General features: G+C 42.9%; 1 protein-coding gene across 1 annotated transcript; it reads right to left on the reverse strand.

Moving 5' to 3' along the window:
• Nucleotides 1-976: 976 nt before the first annotated feature.
• On the reverse strand, nt 977-15797 carry YWHAB (tyrosine 3-monooxygenase/tryptophan 5-monooxygenase activation protein beta). The gene is made up of 6 exons (XM_075018408.1): nt 15665-15797; nt 7475-7775; nt 6357-6480; nt 4748-4911; nt 3335-3430; nt 977-2842 (listed from the first exon to the last, which is right to left on the reverse strand). Exons 2-6 carry the CDS (start codon nt 7766-7768, stop codon nt 2786-2788), a joined length of 735 nt encoding a protein of 244 aa, XP_074874509.1. The 5' UTR covers nt 7769-7775; nt 15665-15797; the 3' UTR covers nt 977-2785.
• Nucleotides 15798-17683: the final 1886 nt, after the last annotated feature.

Raw genomic sequence — 17683 nt, forward strand, 5'->3', positions numbered from 1 at the left:
TTTTTCTTCTCAGAGCTGACCATGTCATCAGCATGAGTTAGATTGGGAGTTAGTGAACACTATAAAATCATTTAAGAGCAGGTATGTCCATAAAGGCTGAAGAAAATGATAAAGTAGCAATAATTAGAGATATAAACAGAGGCACCACTATTTAAAGCCATGGCACAGGACAGATCAGCGCTTCATCAGCAGCTAGTTAGATTTGGTCCTGATGCCTTTCTAGTGGTCAATCAAAAGAAGCCAAGTGACCTTATCCAGAGAGCACACTTCTGTATCATCCCACTGCAGGAGCGAGCAAGGGTCCGAAAGCAGGAAGGACGCTTGCTTCGGCCTCAACCAACCTCCTCGGCGCTTTTAGGCTGACTGGTATCAACTAGCCTGGCTACTGCTATCCATCTCTTCAAGCCCCCTTATTCCCAGGAAGACACCTCCACTTGCACTTAGATGTGCTTTTGCACACCACCAGCTGAGAAGAACGGAGTTACCTGGAATGTATGCAGGCTATAGTTCACTAGTGCAGCTGGGTGTGCAAACAGATGATTGACTGAGGGCCAGCTGAAGAGCTAACCCTGTGTTCAGAAAGGTGCGTTTAAAGCTTTAAATGTAACCAACAGACCTTTCTCATGTACAGTGTGTTCAACCACACAACATGCAATGACTCATGGCAAGTTAAATATATATTTATAGCTGCATTTCTTTTAAGCCCTGCAATGACAATATATTATAAGTATGACCTCAACAAAACCAAAGAGAACCAGTGTTCTCTACTACAAATCTGCGAGGGTGTGTGGGGGGAAAGTCTCTCTGCAAAGGGATGAGTAATTAAGTATTCACACCATTTGGAAACCATGAATCAACTCACACAATCCAAGATCCGTGCATTTAATAGAAGTGGTGATTTTACTCCTGCAAGTTTTTTGCCACTAGTATGGCAAAGATGAAAGACACAAACAACTGATAAAATTTTTTTTTATTATTCACTTTCGTATTCTTTTACACTTTCCTGATTATTTTGTGTAAGGTGAAACTAGAACTGTTTAAAAGACATACACAAATCTAGTACATCAATAACCAGGTATTTCTTTTTGCTATACTATTCTCACAACCACGTGTGTGCTAGGCAATATAACCGTCACAGAAGCAAACTTTAGGCAGAATACTGGTCAGTAAAAACAAAGCGAAAAGAGCTACCAGATATACAGACAGGCTCGGTTCCACATTCACTACTGCATTTATCAAGCGCCAAGTATTAACTGCACAATTTGTTCAGCTAGTAGAGGGGAGTTTTAAAATCAGTGCATGAAATTCTCTTCAGCAGACAGATGGACAGACAAACAGATGGATCCTATACCTAAGTGGAATGTGAAGGTAGGGGGATGATACCGCGAGACTGATAGGTGACTATTCCTAATCTTTTCCACTGCATTATTCACGCAACTCTTATTAGGTTTTATTTAATGGGACATGTTTGAAACATAACTAGGTGAGGACGTTTGGAGCTCAAATATTACAAGCATTACAAATGTGTAGGTCTGCATTCCAGTACAATAAACGGGAAATCCTGAATATTTGAGCCAGATCCTGGTACTACCAAAAAATGGCAGACAAGAGCTGAACACTGCAACAGCACTGGCAGCTCTCAAATATCCAAGAAAGAAACCTGTCCTCCAGCAGGTTCAGGTCTCACCCAGCATCCTGACATCACCCATAATCAAAGAAAGGATGACGCATATGTGGGAGTCCAAAATTGCTTTAATGGAGTTTAAACAGGTGAGAGGGTCAAGGATGAACAGAGTCCAATGGGAGAAAAATTTCTGTAAAGTGAACTTAAAGATGGCTCAGTGGATTACTTAAGAAGTTTTCAGGATAAATTCCAAATGGGAATACCATGGAGATTTCGATTCACCTAAGAGTAAAGTAATGCAAAAGTGGTAGATCACTTCATGGTATCATCCAAACTAATAAGGCCATTCAAAAAATTGAATCTTCTCCTATTGCAAGTCCATGGTAGTGAACCAAGAATTCTCACTACTGAAGAATATCTAAGGTATAATTAAGTAAGTTATTGCTGTGGGAAGGGGCTTAGTCATGCATGTCGTATGAGCATGAAAGCACTTTTAGAAGTCAAATCCCAGTTATCTGCCAGTGTAAAGAGTTTGGAAATCAAGCTGCTAACTCCCCCATCACCCTCCTCCCTAAAACAAACCCCATCCACAGAAAGATAGGATTGACAAAGTGAGCTTTTGACTGAAAGCGGTGCCTCAGACTTGGTTACAAATGTCTACAGAGTGTGCCTGTTAAACTAATTCATAGCAGTGTTACTAACTGGAATGCCATACATCGGACTGTTTTCCTTCCATGCCCCAGTGTCACAATAGAATCTCTATAACTTTCTGTACAACTTTACAACAGAATTGTACTTCGACTATTTTGGTGCCAAATTAAGCTCGCCAGAGTTACATAATTGATGTCTACTCTTCTACCAATAAGAGTTTTGTAAAGTCAATTGCAATCACAAAACCCATAATCACAGTGTTCAGTTAAAAATATAAACACGGTAATCATAACTGTAAATGTTCATAATAGGAAAGTTCGGAATGCCATTATAATAACCGACCTCCGCTTTAAGTACACAAAACACCAACCAACCGTTTTTACCCCACAGACAGTTTTTGCTACGTTGAGGTTGTGAAAGTCGATGTACTATTCTTTTTGCTTGTCGCACAAAGGGATATATGTGTAGGATACAGGGTGACATTGAACATATAGTGAAGCGTGACAGCCATTAGTTCTCTCCCTCCCCAGCATCCCCTTCATCTCCCTGGTTTTCCGACGTCCATAGCTGTAAGAAAATATGAACACATGTTTATGCTGAAAGCACACAGTTAATTACAATTGTCAGGAAAGAGAAGACAGCATAATTAGCAGTAGCTGTGCAATTTTCTCAGCTAAGAGCAATACAAAACTGAACTTAACAGTACAGCTAAAGAATAATGAACTAGAAAATGGGTAGGGGGGAACAAGTAAAAAGCCAGCACAAGTTTGCAAGCTCAACATAAAGCTGGGTGTTGAGAACAGACAAACTCCACTTTGTGTTACAAAAAAATCTGAGTTTGTTACAGTGGTTAACAAGTGAGTTCTGGTTTAAACAAGCAAGTCTAACTGGTCTGGTTACAAAAAGCAGTGCAGTTAAGACATGCAGTTAATGGCTCAGAAAAGGCTTTTAATAGCACAGAACTACATAAGTCTTCAGATGTCAAGTCCCACTTAGCGGAGCCCAGCAGCCTAAAGAAGTAACAGCACACAGTGCCGCAGTTTGCCCCGTGATACTTACAGTGAGGTTGTCCCTAAGCAGCTGCATGATCAGAGTGCTGTCTTTGTAAGACTCTTCATTCAGCGTGTCCAGCTCTGCTATCGCTTCATCAAATGCCTAAAAATATGCGAGACAGCACTTTCACACTCTGCTCTCTGAATTCACTTCTGCTTACACAGAGCTTACAAATTTGCCACATTACTATTCAAAAGCTTCCAGAATTTTTCTTTTCCACCAAGAGAAGAAATGTAAAACAAAGTGAGCACCAGATCACTAGACCACCAGCGGGAAAGCAGAAGTCTTCACGGACGTCCGGATTAAAGCTCAGAACAACTTCACTACCGTGCCAATACCAAGTACTGAAGAGGCAAGCACGCTCTCTGTCATACTGAAGACTGATTCACACAGCTTGAAGTCAGGTTTAAGAACAACACTTAAAAGCAATACTTTCATTAAAAATGAAGGTCTCACTGTCTAAATTGGCAGTAAAAGAAAAAGGTACCATTAAGTTGATATATAGTACATAAGTAAGTAGGCAAGAAAATGGAAGACAAGGGGTTTTTGACAGTGGGGTGGAAGGTCTGGGATTTCTTTTCAAAACAGCATAGGAAATCAGGTCTGTTCTGCAAAAGATTAATAAAGCCATTCTTCCCATCAATCACGAAAGCCCATGCTGCAAGTCTGAGAGCCGAGAGCCACAAATAAGTGCTATTTCTTCATTCAGGTTTCAAATGGATGTAAGCATATTAACTAAAAAAGCAGGAACAGCAGCAGCATTTTACGCAGCAAAACATCACTTCTTGTTACAAAGTATTATTGAAGTGCGTATCAGGAATGCAAAGATTCACCTAATGTCATATTATTCAAATTACTACCAGACAATTTTCACAGATGCAAAAGAGCTCCATTTAGAAGGCTCTAATCCTATTTTAGGGAGAAGGCTAAGACAAAAATGACTAGATATTTGTTTGGCACAACCCATCACACAGGCTCTTTTTGGTCCAATGAGAGAGGCATGCACACAGATACACGAGGACATTTAAGGCTATGACTATAGTCACAAAGATGACACTTCATCTATTTGCTGAAGTGTTCAAATTTAAATAAATATTTCACTTTAGAAGTGCTAAATTAATACAAGTGTTTTCAAATTTGACACAAGCTCATTCTAAGAGAATTACATGGACATAAGAACAGGTACTTTGTCTCCCCTTTCACTGGATCAACTGCACTAGCAAATTAGCTTTTCTTAAAGCTAAGCTAATCTAGATAACTAACTTACTGAAAGTATGCTACAATGACAATAGTTTAAAGATGACAGCATTTTTAAGGAATTTGATATGAAAAAGTATAATCATCTACAAAGTGCTATTGCAACCATGTAATTATCTCCTTAGCCTCCACAAAAATTGGTAATATGAAGAGTCTGCTTACCGTCTTTGCCAGATTACAGGCTTTTTCAGGAGAATTTAGTATCTCATAGTAGAAGACAGAGAAATTTAGAGCCAAACCAAGTCGAATGGGGTGTGTTGGCTGCATCTCTTTCTTGCTAATTTCAAATGCCTCCTGGTAAGCTTGCTGAGAGTTTGCTACTGTTGCTGCAAGAAGTAATTACAATCATATTAATGCACAGTACATCACTGTACTTCACGGGGGAAGCTATTACATTCTTGGTCTAGACTAATGTGCTACCAGGTATTCATACAATTACATATGCACAGATGCTTCTTTCAATGTTTTTAGATGTAAAAGCCTACCACTGGCTGAGCTATTAAGGCAGAAATATTTGTTTGGATAAAGCTTTGACATACAGAAATTCAGTTCAACATTTTAATAGAGACTTAAAATGAAATTTATTCAAAATAAATTCCAACCAATCTGAATATACGCAAGCTTTACCTAAGTCAAAGTGTACTGTGATTAAACACTCACTTCCAGCCTTGCTGAATCATAGAATCATTTAGGTTGGTTGGAAAAGACCTTCAAGATCATCGAGTCCAACCATTAACCATGCCCACTAAACCATGTCCTGAAGCACCCTGTCCACTCGCTTTTTGAATATCTCCAGGGATGGTGACTCAACCACTTCCCTGGGCAGCCCACTCCAATGTTTGACAACCCTCTCAGTAAAAAAATTTTTCCTAATATCTAACCTAAATCTCCCTTGCCTCAACTTGAGGCCATTTCCTCTCATCCTATCTCCAGCCACCTGACAGAAGAGACCAACACCCACCTCACTACAACCCCCCTTCAGGTAGTTGTAGACAGCTATAAGGTCTCCCCTCAGCCTCCTCTTTTCCAGACTAAACAGCCCCAGTTCCCTCAGCTGAAGAAGTCGTAGATCTGGACAATAATCCAGACAAAACCATATGGGGAAGAAGAGGTATTTAAACTACATATTTAAACTGAAGGAAAAACTACATATTTAAACTGAAGGAAACATTTAGCAGGTAGGTCATATTTCAGCTTGGGGTTTCAGAGGAAAGACAACAGTCCCTTCCTGGCTAATGGGTAAGAATCAGCTTCAGAATGGTGTCAAACTAAGTTTGCAAGACATGGACTACATCAGAGACTCACCAGGAATTCAGGCACAGTTCAGCATTACTTTAACATTTCAGGATTAATTGGCTTAGGACCCAGTAACCCAATATCCCATATTTGCTTGCACAAAGCTTGCAAACAGTGAAGACTTACAAGCTAAATTCTTAGTTTAAATGAGAGATGATAGGAACAAAGCATTTTCCATGAGAAAAAACACACTCTCCAGGAAAAGGCTTTTACACTGCCAAATATGCTTGAGAATCAGTCAGAGGTCAGGGGCTGCAAGCAGAATTTGACTGGTTTGATGAATGTCTGTCAATCACTTCTATTCATGTCAGTGAAGTCCTTCTCTAAAAGTGACTTGTACCGCACCCGTCTTCAATACTATAGAGCAGTAGTGAAAAGAAATAAATACTTCATGTTAGGGAAAAAGAACACAAGTATTTTTCATGCTTTATCCTGCTCGGTCCCCAGCAGAATGAGAGATTTCATCTCTACTTACTTTGCTTATTGTCCCCAGATGCCACCTCTGAGAGGTATCTGTAGTAATCACCTTTCATTTTCAAATAGAAGACCTTGCTTTCTGGCTGTGTGGCATTGACAATAAGGTATTTATCCAGGAGTTCCTGAGAAAGGAAACATAATTTTTTTTTTTTCCCAAGTCATAAAAATAATGTCTGAAACAGCCTTCGTTACAATGGTAAGCATGAACTATTAAAACATTAACAATGACTTATGTATACTCATGTGTTAATCACTTTGCCTACTGTTGTCTAAACTCAGAAAAAAAGAGAAACTACTTGTAACCTAATTCCTGGAAAGCAGAAAACTTGCTGTGCTGAGGCTATCCACAATTCACTCCTGCAGAATCTAACGGCTATCAGGGCTCAAGACTACAAAGATTTTTCTTTAAATACACTGATGCAAACCTATGTCCACAACCAAGCTAACGAAGAGCAGCAGCTTGACATTAGCACAAGTCTGGTCACTTTTGCTGCCACAAACTTGAATTCTATACAGAGCAGTGACATTATTCACAGCAAACTGATTCTATCTGCAGCTCCAGCTGAAAAACCGAATAGTGGCACAGTTAGCACACGTGCATTCAGAAAGAGATGGAAAGACTGACAGTACTGACAGCAACTGCTCCTGACTGATCTTTAGCAAACTGAACAGCAATAAAAAGAATCCCTCTCCTCTAAGTGAAAGAAATTGCAAAACGAGGTTGGGGTAAGAAGTACACACCTTCTCCATCCAAAAAAAAGTCCTAAACAAGCCTCAGGACGTCAGCATTCCTTAACAAAAGAATTTAAATGGTAGGCCTTTTAGCAGGACTCATGCCAGTGCCCCAGATCTAAATTTGTTTTCATGGTGACCCCTAGCCAGCACCTAAGGATCTTCAACATTGCCTCCTTTGCTTTTTTCTATTAAAAAAAATTAACAAATTCAACAAAGAGACAAACTAGATGACTTAGGAGTTAGAATTGGACCCAAGTATGTGGCTATGCAATATTCCCCTGCTAAGGTGCTGCAGTGTCTACAGCACTAGTAAGATTCCTTAAGCCTCTCTGAAGAATGCTGCAGTACTAACTACTGTTATTTTTGCTGTTGGATTATTACCAGAACATCATTGCAGATATCCTGCAACTCAGCCTCGATTTTCTCACGATATTCTCTTCCCATCTGCTGTTTCTTCTCATTCCTCTCTGTTTTCTGTTCAATGCTGGAAATTACACGCCAGGACGAGCGACGGGCACCAACCACATTCTTGTAGGCAACTGAGAGTAGATTCCTTTCTTCATTGGACAGTTCATGTCCTTGCTCGGTGACAGCCTTCATAGCAGCAGCCATGTCATCGTAACGCTCAGCCTGTTCAGCCAATTTGGCTTTCTGTACCAACTCACTTTTATCCATGGCTCTCCTGTAATAAGCAGTGAATAAAAATAAGAGAAAAATGTCTCAATTGTCTGCACCATGGAAGTTAATGCTAAAGAGTGAAGCAGAACTCACAGTCACTAGTAAGTGGAAAATCTATCAACTCTAACAAAGTAATATGAAGGGTTTATTTTTAAAAAATTATTTGACCTTTTGCCAAATATGTATAATTTCTATGTGTAAACGACTAATCACAATCCTGAAGATAAGTATGCATTATTCTTCAAAATGCAGCAAAATTTGTATTGGCAGTAAGGACAGCACATCAGTACATTCCCTATGTAAACCTCTCCCCTTTCCTATATGGCCCACAGCTCAGCCTAGGAGACACTGCATGTTCTAAACCAGAAACCATGAGTTGTGGTAGGTTTTGGTGTGGGTTTTCTTGGTTTGTTTCCCCCCCCACTATTATACAACAGCAACTAGTTAGGAGCATTGAAGCACTGGACAGCTCCTCCTGACACTGAAGATTTTTTGCACACTACATGAGGTATTTCTGTGGGTTTAAATAAATAATACCCAGTAAAGTTGTAGTTGTTGGCAACTACGGAAAGTACATTTATACTCTTCTACCAGAAAACTTTTTTTTAATACACGCATCAACGTACCTATAACGGACAATTCTACACAGCTAGGGTGGCTGCAGTCTCAGGTTCTCAAAACCTTTTAAATAACATTGACATTCACAAAACCCAAATGGGACATGGCCAACATGACAGTCACTACTGCAAAACTAATTGCTTACATGGAAACAACTTGTTTATCATTTCTGATAATGCAGTTTAACATCTGAAGCCAAGAAAAACATTATCACATGACCACAAGGTCCCTGAAGACCTTAAGCAACGAAAAATGAAGTTAGTAAGGAATGTGTCTGTGAGGCAGCTTGAGTGTTGCTTACTTCTACAAGACAATGCTAACATATAGTTAACTTGGCCATTGGGCTACCAACCTTATACTCAGTCACCTAGGGCCATGTTCACAGGAGAACTTCAACAAGTTTCTTTGCCTTTATCAAAGTAAGTGGACCTTGATACCTCACAAATTCCCAAATGCCCCAAATTAACCTGTAAAATTTCTCCAGGTGTGTAGGTTCACTTTCAGACAGACCCAGAACTGTTATCCTTGTCAGTACTGAGCAGTAACGTTCTTCTCCTACTCCCTAAATCCCAATCAGAACTCTCACTGTCCAGATGAGAAGTTTTCAGGCCGAGACCTAACAGTCTAAAAGCAACTTCTAGAAGAACAATAAAAAGCAAACACGAACAATAAGTTTACAATTGTCTTCCATAGGCTTCTGTTCATTAGACAAGCATCTACAGCCCTATTAGAAAGAACCAACAGGCTGAAAGCGATTGCTGTAGCCTTTTCCCCGGCTGTCTCCTTTGAAGATCCCAGTCTGACAGGCTCCTGATGGAGAATGTCTTACACACACTGCTCAGTTTGTATTTTAATCAAAGTGTCACCTAGCACACTATTATACAGGGAAACCAGGCCCCTATACTAAATCCTCAGCCAGGACAATGAGATGCAGACCCAAATTCCCATCGTGTGTATGAGCAGTTTCAGAGTTTCCTACTGCCAAGTATGGAGTCCCAACTACAAAATTATTTTGGGATGAGCGTATTCAACCCCTCCAGCTGAAGATACTTCACTTTAACAAAAAATAATAAAAAAATCACCCAAGATATCAAATCAAACATTGTTATTTCACATGAAAGCTCCTGAAGTAAACCCAGCAACCAAATGTCCTAACTGCTATATATTTGCAGGTCACACTCACTCCTGCTTGCATTTCACCCTCTGCAGATCTAGCCTAATGCATCCATCCCTGTAAGGCACTCAGTAAGGATATCTAATGCTAAAACCAGCCTCCTGGAAAGAGACCTCTTGCAGACTTGTAATTAAAGTTGGGCTGCAGTTCAGTTCCATTTTAAATACTGCATTTAAACTAGTGGATTCTGGCACCTATTAAAAGGTGACACACAGACTTCAGATCGAAGCTCTCAACAAGTCAGGCTGACTGTGGGTAGCAGCATGACAAGTTCTTGTAAGGCATGATTAATTTGGCTCTGTCTTTCCCAAGAGGCTTTTACCATGGGGATATGCTATATTGTCATTGGCTTCTGCAGACTTATCAAAAGGATAGCTCCTGAGGATGGAAAGGGATAAGTGGAGTTTATGATGTGAATTTTTTCTCCCTACTCTGAAGTGTATCTTAGTACTGATACCTAACAAGCCTAAGGAAATCATCAGACTGTCTGCCATTGAGTGAACCCATTCACTTTTCACTGTTGTGTCTATCAAACCTTGTAAACCATTCTCTTAACTCAGCACTAAATTTAGACTATGTACTTAACGCAGGAAGTAATTTGTGAGTGGCATTTCTCTATCCACTCACTAAAATCTGAACATGTACAAAGTACACCTGAAGAATGCTTTTTATGTTACAAGAGGCAACTTTAAATAACAAGACATTTAAACAAAACAGTTTTAGAGCAATGCTAGTTTCCTCATAGTCTGCACAGCTTCTAGAAGCATTTCTATTGCAACCATCTTATCTTCTCCTCTTCTTACGGAATGTGATTATTATGTAGAAGAAGCCTGCTTACTGAAGTCCAGAGGCAAGTAGCTCCAACAGAGTTTACATTTTGCCATTGAAAGGTCAGTTTTATCTTTGATCTGCACTTTGCCAATACTGGTCTAATTTGTAGACAAGTCATCCATGCAGAATTCCGTTTACAAACAATATAGAGTTTAGTTTAGAGATGGCGCAGAGTTTGTTTCATCAAGCTCACTGACATATTTATCTTTAGATGCAAGCCAGTTCATGGCAGTCAATAGGTTCATATAAGGACACATGAAGGAAATCATAGAGGGAACTGCAAGGGCATTAAGACCTAGTGGATAAAAGAGACCCAGAAACCAGTTTAACATCTCAATTATATAGGCGAAATACCAGCACAAAGCATTAGAATGTTGTTTCTCATCAAACAACTTTCCTCAGTAATGTAACTAATTTATGCACATCTTAAATGTAACTCAAACCAATTACTGAAGATGGAGTTCCTCAGAACTTCACTGGCTTAGTTTTGACATAAAAAAAAAATATCTGTATACAGAGGCTTGAGTTGTTTAGTTAATTCATCTTAATATCTGTACTGTTAGTAGGTTTGCTATGAAACACAAAGTATTATTCAATAACATGGATTTAACAGAACTTAAATGCAGTAAGAAAATCGTTGCCCACACCAAAACGTCTGCAATCGACAGTAAGCCTACCATTATTTTGTTCACAGGGTGCTGCATAAAGGAACACTTAAAATCCTTATTTTATTCTCCATTGCTTACCTTGTTAGAAGCTTGGAGAGAGCTTTGCAGAGCTATGCTGGCTTGAGCTCCAAAAGAGGGAAGTGTTTGCCAGAAGGAAAAAAGATACAAGGAAAGGAGTGATGTTTGAAAAAGCAAAGAAGCAACTATCAGTTATAACTGGTCCCTCCCATAGAGGAGATGAAAGCCACACTCTAACAATGGATCAGTGTGCCACAGTCTGAAACAAGCAAAGCCTAGAGCTAAAAATACTCCTAGGCCACAAACAGAAGCCATCTAACAAAGGTTACCTGCAGCTAGGAGCGAAACACACAAAGGTGATGCATAGGAGGCTGACAGGAATGATCTATTCTAGGACTAATGAAGCCATGCCATGTCGGCAAGGGGGAAAGAGGGAAGATGGAAAAAGGAGCAGAGACGTGCAGATCACAGCCATGGAGGAGTCCTGAAAGTTGCCCGTTCTAAGCAGAAGATTCTCATATTAGATGCATTAATACATTTCAAATTCTTAAGACACTGTCTTCTTAAGAATCTGTCAAACCACAACTTAGTAGCCCTCCATAAAGAAGTGGGTAGACACTATTTACAATAAGGAATGCCAACCACTAGCCAGCAGTCACAGCCAATAGTACTAGCTGCCAGAAATTTGAATCACCCTAAATCCCACACTTGAAATGTAATTTTTTAAAATTTTTTTTTTCCCTCTATCTCCCATACAGCCTAGAGTTCTTTCAATCTCTCTTACAAATGCAGAATAGCATATATGCAGGTAGTAGAAGTTACAAGTGCTTCCTTCCCGCCCCCCAGAAAAACTCTATGCCTGTGTAGACAAGACTCTGAAACAAAGCATCAAAGGTCAAGGTCAGAACCTGTAAAACACATCAGTTTGTAACTGCCTTGTTACTTTCAGTGGAAGATGCAGTGAGAGGGGCATGGTGCAACCATCCTGGGAACAGCACCTGAAGTCAGTACACCACCAATCTTTCAAGAGTGGATGGACACCCAGAACTGGATGTTTACATCTCAGTAACAGCTGAGGAGTAAAACATACAGATAATGTTCTTCAGAAGACTGCAGGAGCTTGAGAACTATGTCTTACTGCTCAGCAGTTATTACATCTGCTTCTTAGCCTTTATTGTTTCCAATCTTGATGAGCTGTTTAGGACAAAGCCAAAACAGATCAGAAGTAACTGTGTTTAAAGTCTGTAGAAATCAAATGAAAACTGACACTGAAAAAAATCTGGCTTATATAACATATTGAACTGATGAGACAATACTAATGAGCCTATGTTGGCCTGAAGTCTGCTGCTCTCAATGACCTGTTCTTCTGATGCTAATTAAGTAATTGATTTTTAGGTACTGTTTTTCTCTTTATAGCAAGCATGAGTATCTATCAGACAAATGCTTCCACTTTGTAAAAATACTGGTGAGAAAGCAGTGTGGTTACTGGTTTGACATACTGGTCGCTAATGAGTCAAGTATAGATGCAGGTTAATAGACCTGCATGTTTCACTGTGAGAAATGAATGTAAAACCAGATTTGGTGAAACAGGATGTAATCATACTTCTCAGTCACAAAGTTTCTAAGTTCATTCAAATTGTAACAGGAAAAGCAGCAGACTGGTACAGAATTTGTAGTTCAATCTTCCAACAATATGTGAACATACCTTATTTGATTTCTGGATAGGCAATTCATTCAGAAATTAAACATTCACATGAGGTAAGTGGATTTTAAATTACAATTCTATAATTACAGAGAGTAAAAGCTTTGGAGATACTATTTCTAAAACAAATGGAAAATCCTTCTCCGTAATTCAGGTACACACATGCTGACACAAGTATCTGCATGATGTTGATGGCATCCACTGTCAAGTAGATATCGTTCCCAATAGATATTCTTTATAGGAAAGGCATCGACTCTTTAAATGGAGTGCAAGGAACCTTCCTGGCTTTTTCGTGGTACTAGGCATTTGATGTTATTAGTTGTGTTTCTCTGTTTTGGTTCCTCAAAGGCTACCACGCATTGTTAAATAACTGATTAGAAAATGAATGTGTCTGTTAAGATCTGAACAGTGAAATCTTCCGCAACTGTCAACAGCCTGGGTATAACAACAAGTTCAGTAAAATATACTGCAAACATAATGAGGGAAAAAGGAAAACGACTTCATAGTTGTGATATTATTGCTGACCTTGTGCAGCACATAACTTTAGCCTCCTCTGCACCTACTGATTAACCATCTACCGTGGCCTTCAGCTCAAATCTTTATGCAAATGTTCAGATAAAATTAACATTCTATAAAGCCATGCCTAAACCTGCTCTGGCCATCTTCTGCCATCATTACCTGTTGCTTCCTAAAACTGACCAATATAATTTTTTAATAAACTGACACTCAATAGTTTTCAGTCTCCGTAGACAATTATGAAATTTCTATGACAAATACCAATAGCATGTAGGAATACTGATATTGTAAGGACAACTTAAATTTAGTGACAGTAGCCTTGTTCTTCTTAATGTCACTTAAACGAGAGACTGCGGGCTGAAAAGCACTGCACTGCTACATACCTACAGCACTTTGCACAGGACAGCTGCAGGTGGAGACAAGCACACAGTTCCAAAGTACAATATACTTACACGGTAACATCTTTATGTTCCAACTAGCAGGATTGTTTTTGGCTAGAGTCCAGGTGGAAATAGTGAGTTATCCCAAAAAATCTTCCCCCAGGCATAAAGTTCATGCCAAACTAATGTATTCATATCACAGGTAAATCACTTTTGTTAATAATAAACTGAGAGTATTTATACTGCAGGGTGGGGCAAAAAGTGTGGCCATATAAAAGACACACTACTGTAACGCCTAGTCTTACTGGGATGTATGACGATACCAGGCGGATTAGGGTACTAACTTTCTACCTCATTATTCAAATCATTATTTACTTAACTCCTCTTCATCTGAGTTTATTCACATGCAGCACAAAAAACTGCATACTGGCAAAGGCCTGCTTAGGAGAAAAAAAAAAAAAAGACTCAACATCAAAATAGCAGAGATCAGAACATGCGGTACTGACATAATGAGGTTGAGCAAACTGCACTAGGCCCATCTGTGCAACCAGTCTATCACTTTATTGGTATCAATTTAATAAACAAAATATTATACAGGCTATATTTTTGCAGTCCTTCGATATGAAGAGTGAAAAAGGCACTGGCATTCTTCCTTGTTTTCTTTTCTAGACTAGTTTGTCTCATTATTATTTTAAAATAAAAGCAAGCTTTTCTTTCCATAAGGAAGTATTAAAATTTCTGACTGAGGTGTCCTGCAGCAATGAATGTGTAAAGACACAAATATTCCTACAGTCACTGAAGTTACAAACGTTCTGATATTTTTACGTAGGAATTTAGCTTTTATGGTGCTACATGAGGTGCAGTTTGTTTTCCTACCACCAGAAAAGTTATTTTAATTATTAATAAGGAATTTAGCTGAAAGCAACCAATTTACATTGCAGTCTCTGAGTCAGATGCATTTTTGCTCCCACATGCTAACACGGTGACTGCACGCCACTGACATTTGATCACCCCAGTTAATATCTGATCATTCATACCTCAAATAATACCTACAGTTGCTAGTCTGGGGTTACTGCCCAGCCTTTTTGTAGACTGGGGGCTGGCCTGAAGCAACCTTCTTTCCCTCTGGTGTCCTCCCTAAACGCATCTCTATTCCCAAGTGGACAGAAACGACCAAAATCGGAAAATAATAATAAAATCGTTGCGTTTCCTGCTAAAGCGTTCACGACATCTCCGTGATCCCCTTCGCTCCTACGTGAGCAGGCTCATACCAGCCGGCATAGAAACGGCACCTCCCCTCTCAGGCTGGAAGGGCTCGGCATTTCGGCTGGGCACCCACCTCCTGGGTCGGTGAAGCTGCGAGGACGCCCCAAACCCCTTTCCTGCTTTGGGGGAGTGAAGGCAGGAGCCTTCGGGAAGAGGAGGGCTGTCACAGTCAACGGCCCCGGCGGGGCTCGCTTTCCCTCCTCCCCCAGCCGCCGGGCCGGTCCCCCGCCGCCGCTGGCCGTTCGGTACAGGTGTGCGGGGCCGGCCTCGCCCTCCGGGGAGCAAGAGACTCACTCGGGGCGGGGCGGGGCCGGGCCGGGCCCTCGGGGAGGCGGCGCCGCCCGGGCGGGCTCCGCGGCGGCAGCAGCAGCCGAGGGAGGGTCACACCGTTACTCGCGGCGGGCAGCCAGGACCCGCCGCCGCCGCCGCCCCCCCGCTCCGCGCGGGGACCCTCCGGCAGCGGCCCCCCGCCGCCTGCTGCGGCCTTCGACGCCCCTCCCCGCCGCGGGGCTGCGCCGGCACGGTCGGCGGGGAGGCGGGCGGGCGGGGGGGGGGGGAGGGGGGCAGGCCGGGGAGGCCGGGGAGGCCTCCCCCCCGCGGGCGCCAGCGGGGCCGCAGCGGCCCGGCGCGGCCCAACCCGAGCGGCGGGGGAAGGGGAAGGGGAGGGGAGGGAGCCCGGGCGGCGGGCGGGGCCGGCGGGGAGGGGCCCGGGACCCTCACCTGGCGGGGGCGGCGGCACCGCGGCCTGGATCCCGGCGGGCGAGACGACTGGGAGCGCGGCGGCCGCTGCTCGGCGCACGCACACACACCCTGCGGCGCTGCGGCCCCGCTTCCGGCGCCGCGGACACGCCCCTTCCGGCGCCAGGGGGCGCCACCGCCCCCTCCCGCCTACCCCATTGGGGCGGTGGCGGGCGGCAGCCGGCGCCCGGTTGCTATAGCGACGGGAGGGGGCCGGGCCCCCTCCGCTCCCCTCAGCCCCGGCCCAGCCGCCTCAGGCCGGGGGAGCCCTTCGCCGTCCCGCCTCGGGCGGGCCCGGCCCGGCCCCTGCGGCCCAGAAGCGCCCACCGGCGGAAGGGGGCTCGGCCAGGCCGGAGGGCGGGCGGCTCTCCCCCGCTCCCTCCCTCCCTCCCTCCTTCCCTTCCCGGGGGCGTTGGCGCAGGGGGGGGAGGCCGAGGTGGCCGAGGGCCTGTCGGGCCGGCATGAGGCCGCCGTTTTCTGTCACACCTTGGCGCCCCTCGGGCCGTCAGCTCTTTGTCTTGCCGGGGGGCTCCGTCTCCGGGCAGTGCCGACCGCCGTGGCGGTGGTGGGCACCGCGGGGAGAGAGCTGCTCCGGCTGGGAAGTGCAGCAGCTCCTCGAGTGACGAGGCGATGGCATTTTTTTTGGTTTTCTTGGCGTTCTCGGGCTGAACCTCGCGATAAGGGACACCTGCGCAGGCAGCGGGTGCCATTCTGCGCACCGTCGTACGAGGAAAAGTTCGCAAACGCTTTGAATTGCGAGGTCACCTTTAAACACTGTTTCAGTAGTGGCTCCTCCCTGCAATTTAAATTGCATGTTTTCAGTGAAAAAAACAAGATCCTTATCGGCTAGATAAGTTTTATGCAACTGTAATAAATGGCGTTTAGGCGAGAGAGAGCATTTTGGGGGCATGAGGAAAAGTCTAGCTCTGTCTCCAAGACGGAATCCAAGGAAAAGAGTTCAATTTTATAATGCATGTAATCCTTTTGGATAAGAAGTGGCTGAACACACACACACGCACCCCTGCTCCCAAGTCTCAAGTTTATAGCAGCGCCACTTGTCAAAGCATTATTATTGGGGCTGAAAGTCATTCTGTTCAATTACAGTATCTTGGAGACCAATTTTCTCTTATACTTTCAGATACAATCCTGGTGCCGTCAAAGTCACTGTCAGATTCCTTTTCGATGATGGAAGGACTTCATTAGTTTCCTGCCTAGTCTTGGTCCGAAGGTTAATTACTTTGGAAAGTTGAAAGGAAAATTACTTGGCACCCACGTGTTATCTTAAGCTGCAAACACTGATTCAGCTAAATCAGTTATTGTCATATCTCTCTCTTGTTTTTTTCTTCTCTAGGTGAAACTTGTTTTTTCCCCTGATCTTCTCCATAGCCCCTATTTTCCTAGTATCTGTCTGAGCCGTTCCCAGTGTTCTTGCTGAGGCTTTGGGAGTGCTGACTCATGGCAGAATTATTTGTATTCAATGCTCCTTTCACGTAGATCCACATATAATACGGGATTTGTAGAAGTGTACTGTCGACACATGTTTGTTTAGTCGCCTGCTGTATCTCCTTCAACCTTCTCACCTTGCTGCCTACTCCAGCTCGTCACTGCCCTGCCCATGTTGTCACAGCTCATGCCTCCTACTTCCAGTGAGGTGCCCCCAGATCCCTTTATACTGCTCCTACAATTTGTCCAGATCAAATTCCAATCATCACCTCCAAAGTGCTTGCAATCCTTCTTAGCTGGTATTTCTGGGCCATGCATTTGGCATCGCAATGTGCAGGTAGAGCAATTCAGCACCGTGTAGTCCCAAAGGTGAAAATACCACCCTCTGCTTTTACAGAGAGCATGCTGCTGCTCCTGCAGCTAGGTCCCTCATGGGCCAGAGGCCACTGAGAGCCAACTGTGTTAATATTACAGTTCATTCCTCCATGGGCTCCTCTTACCCTGGGGTCTTCCTAGTCTTTGTATGCCTGGTTTGGTGGGAGAGATAAGCAATGCATC

This window comes from Buteo buteo, chromosome 2 (assembly GCF_964188355.1).
Source record: "Buteo buteo chromosome 2, bButBut1.hap1.1, whole genome shotgun sequence".
NCBI classification, from domain to species: domain Eukaryota; kingdom Metazoa; phylum Chordata; class Aves; order Accipitriformes; family Accipitridae; genus Buteo; species Buteo buteo.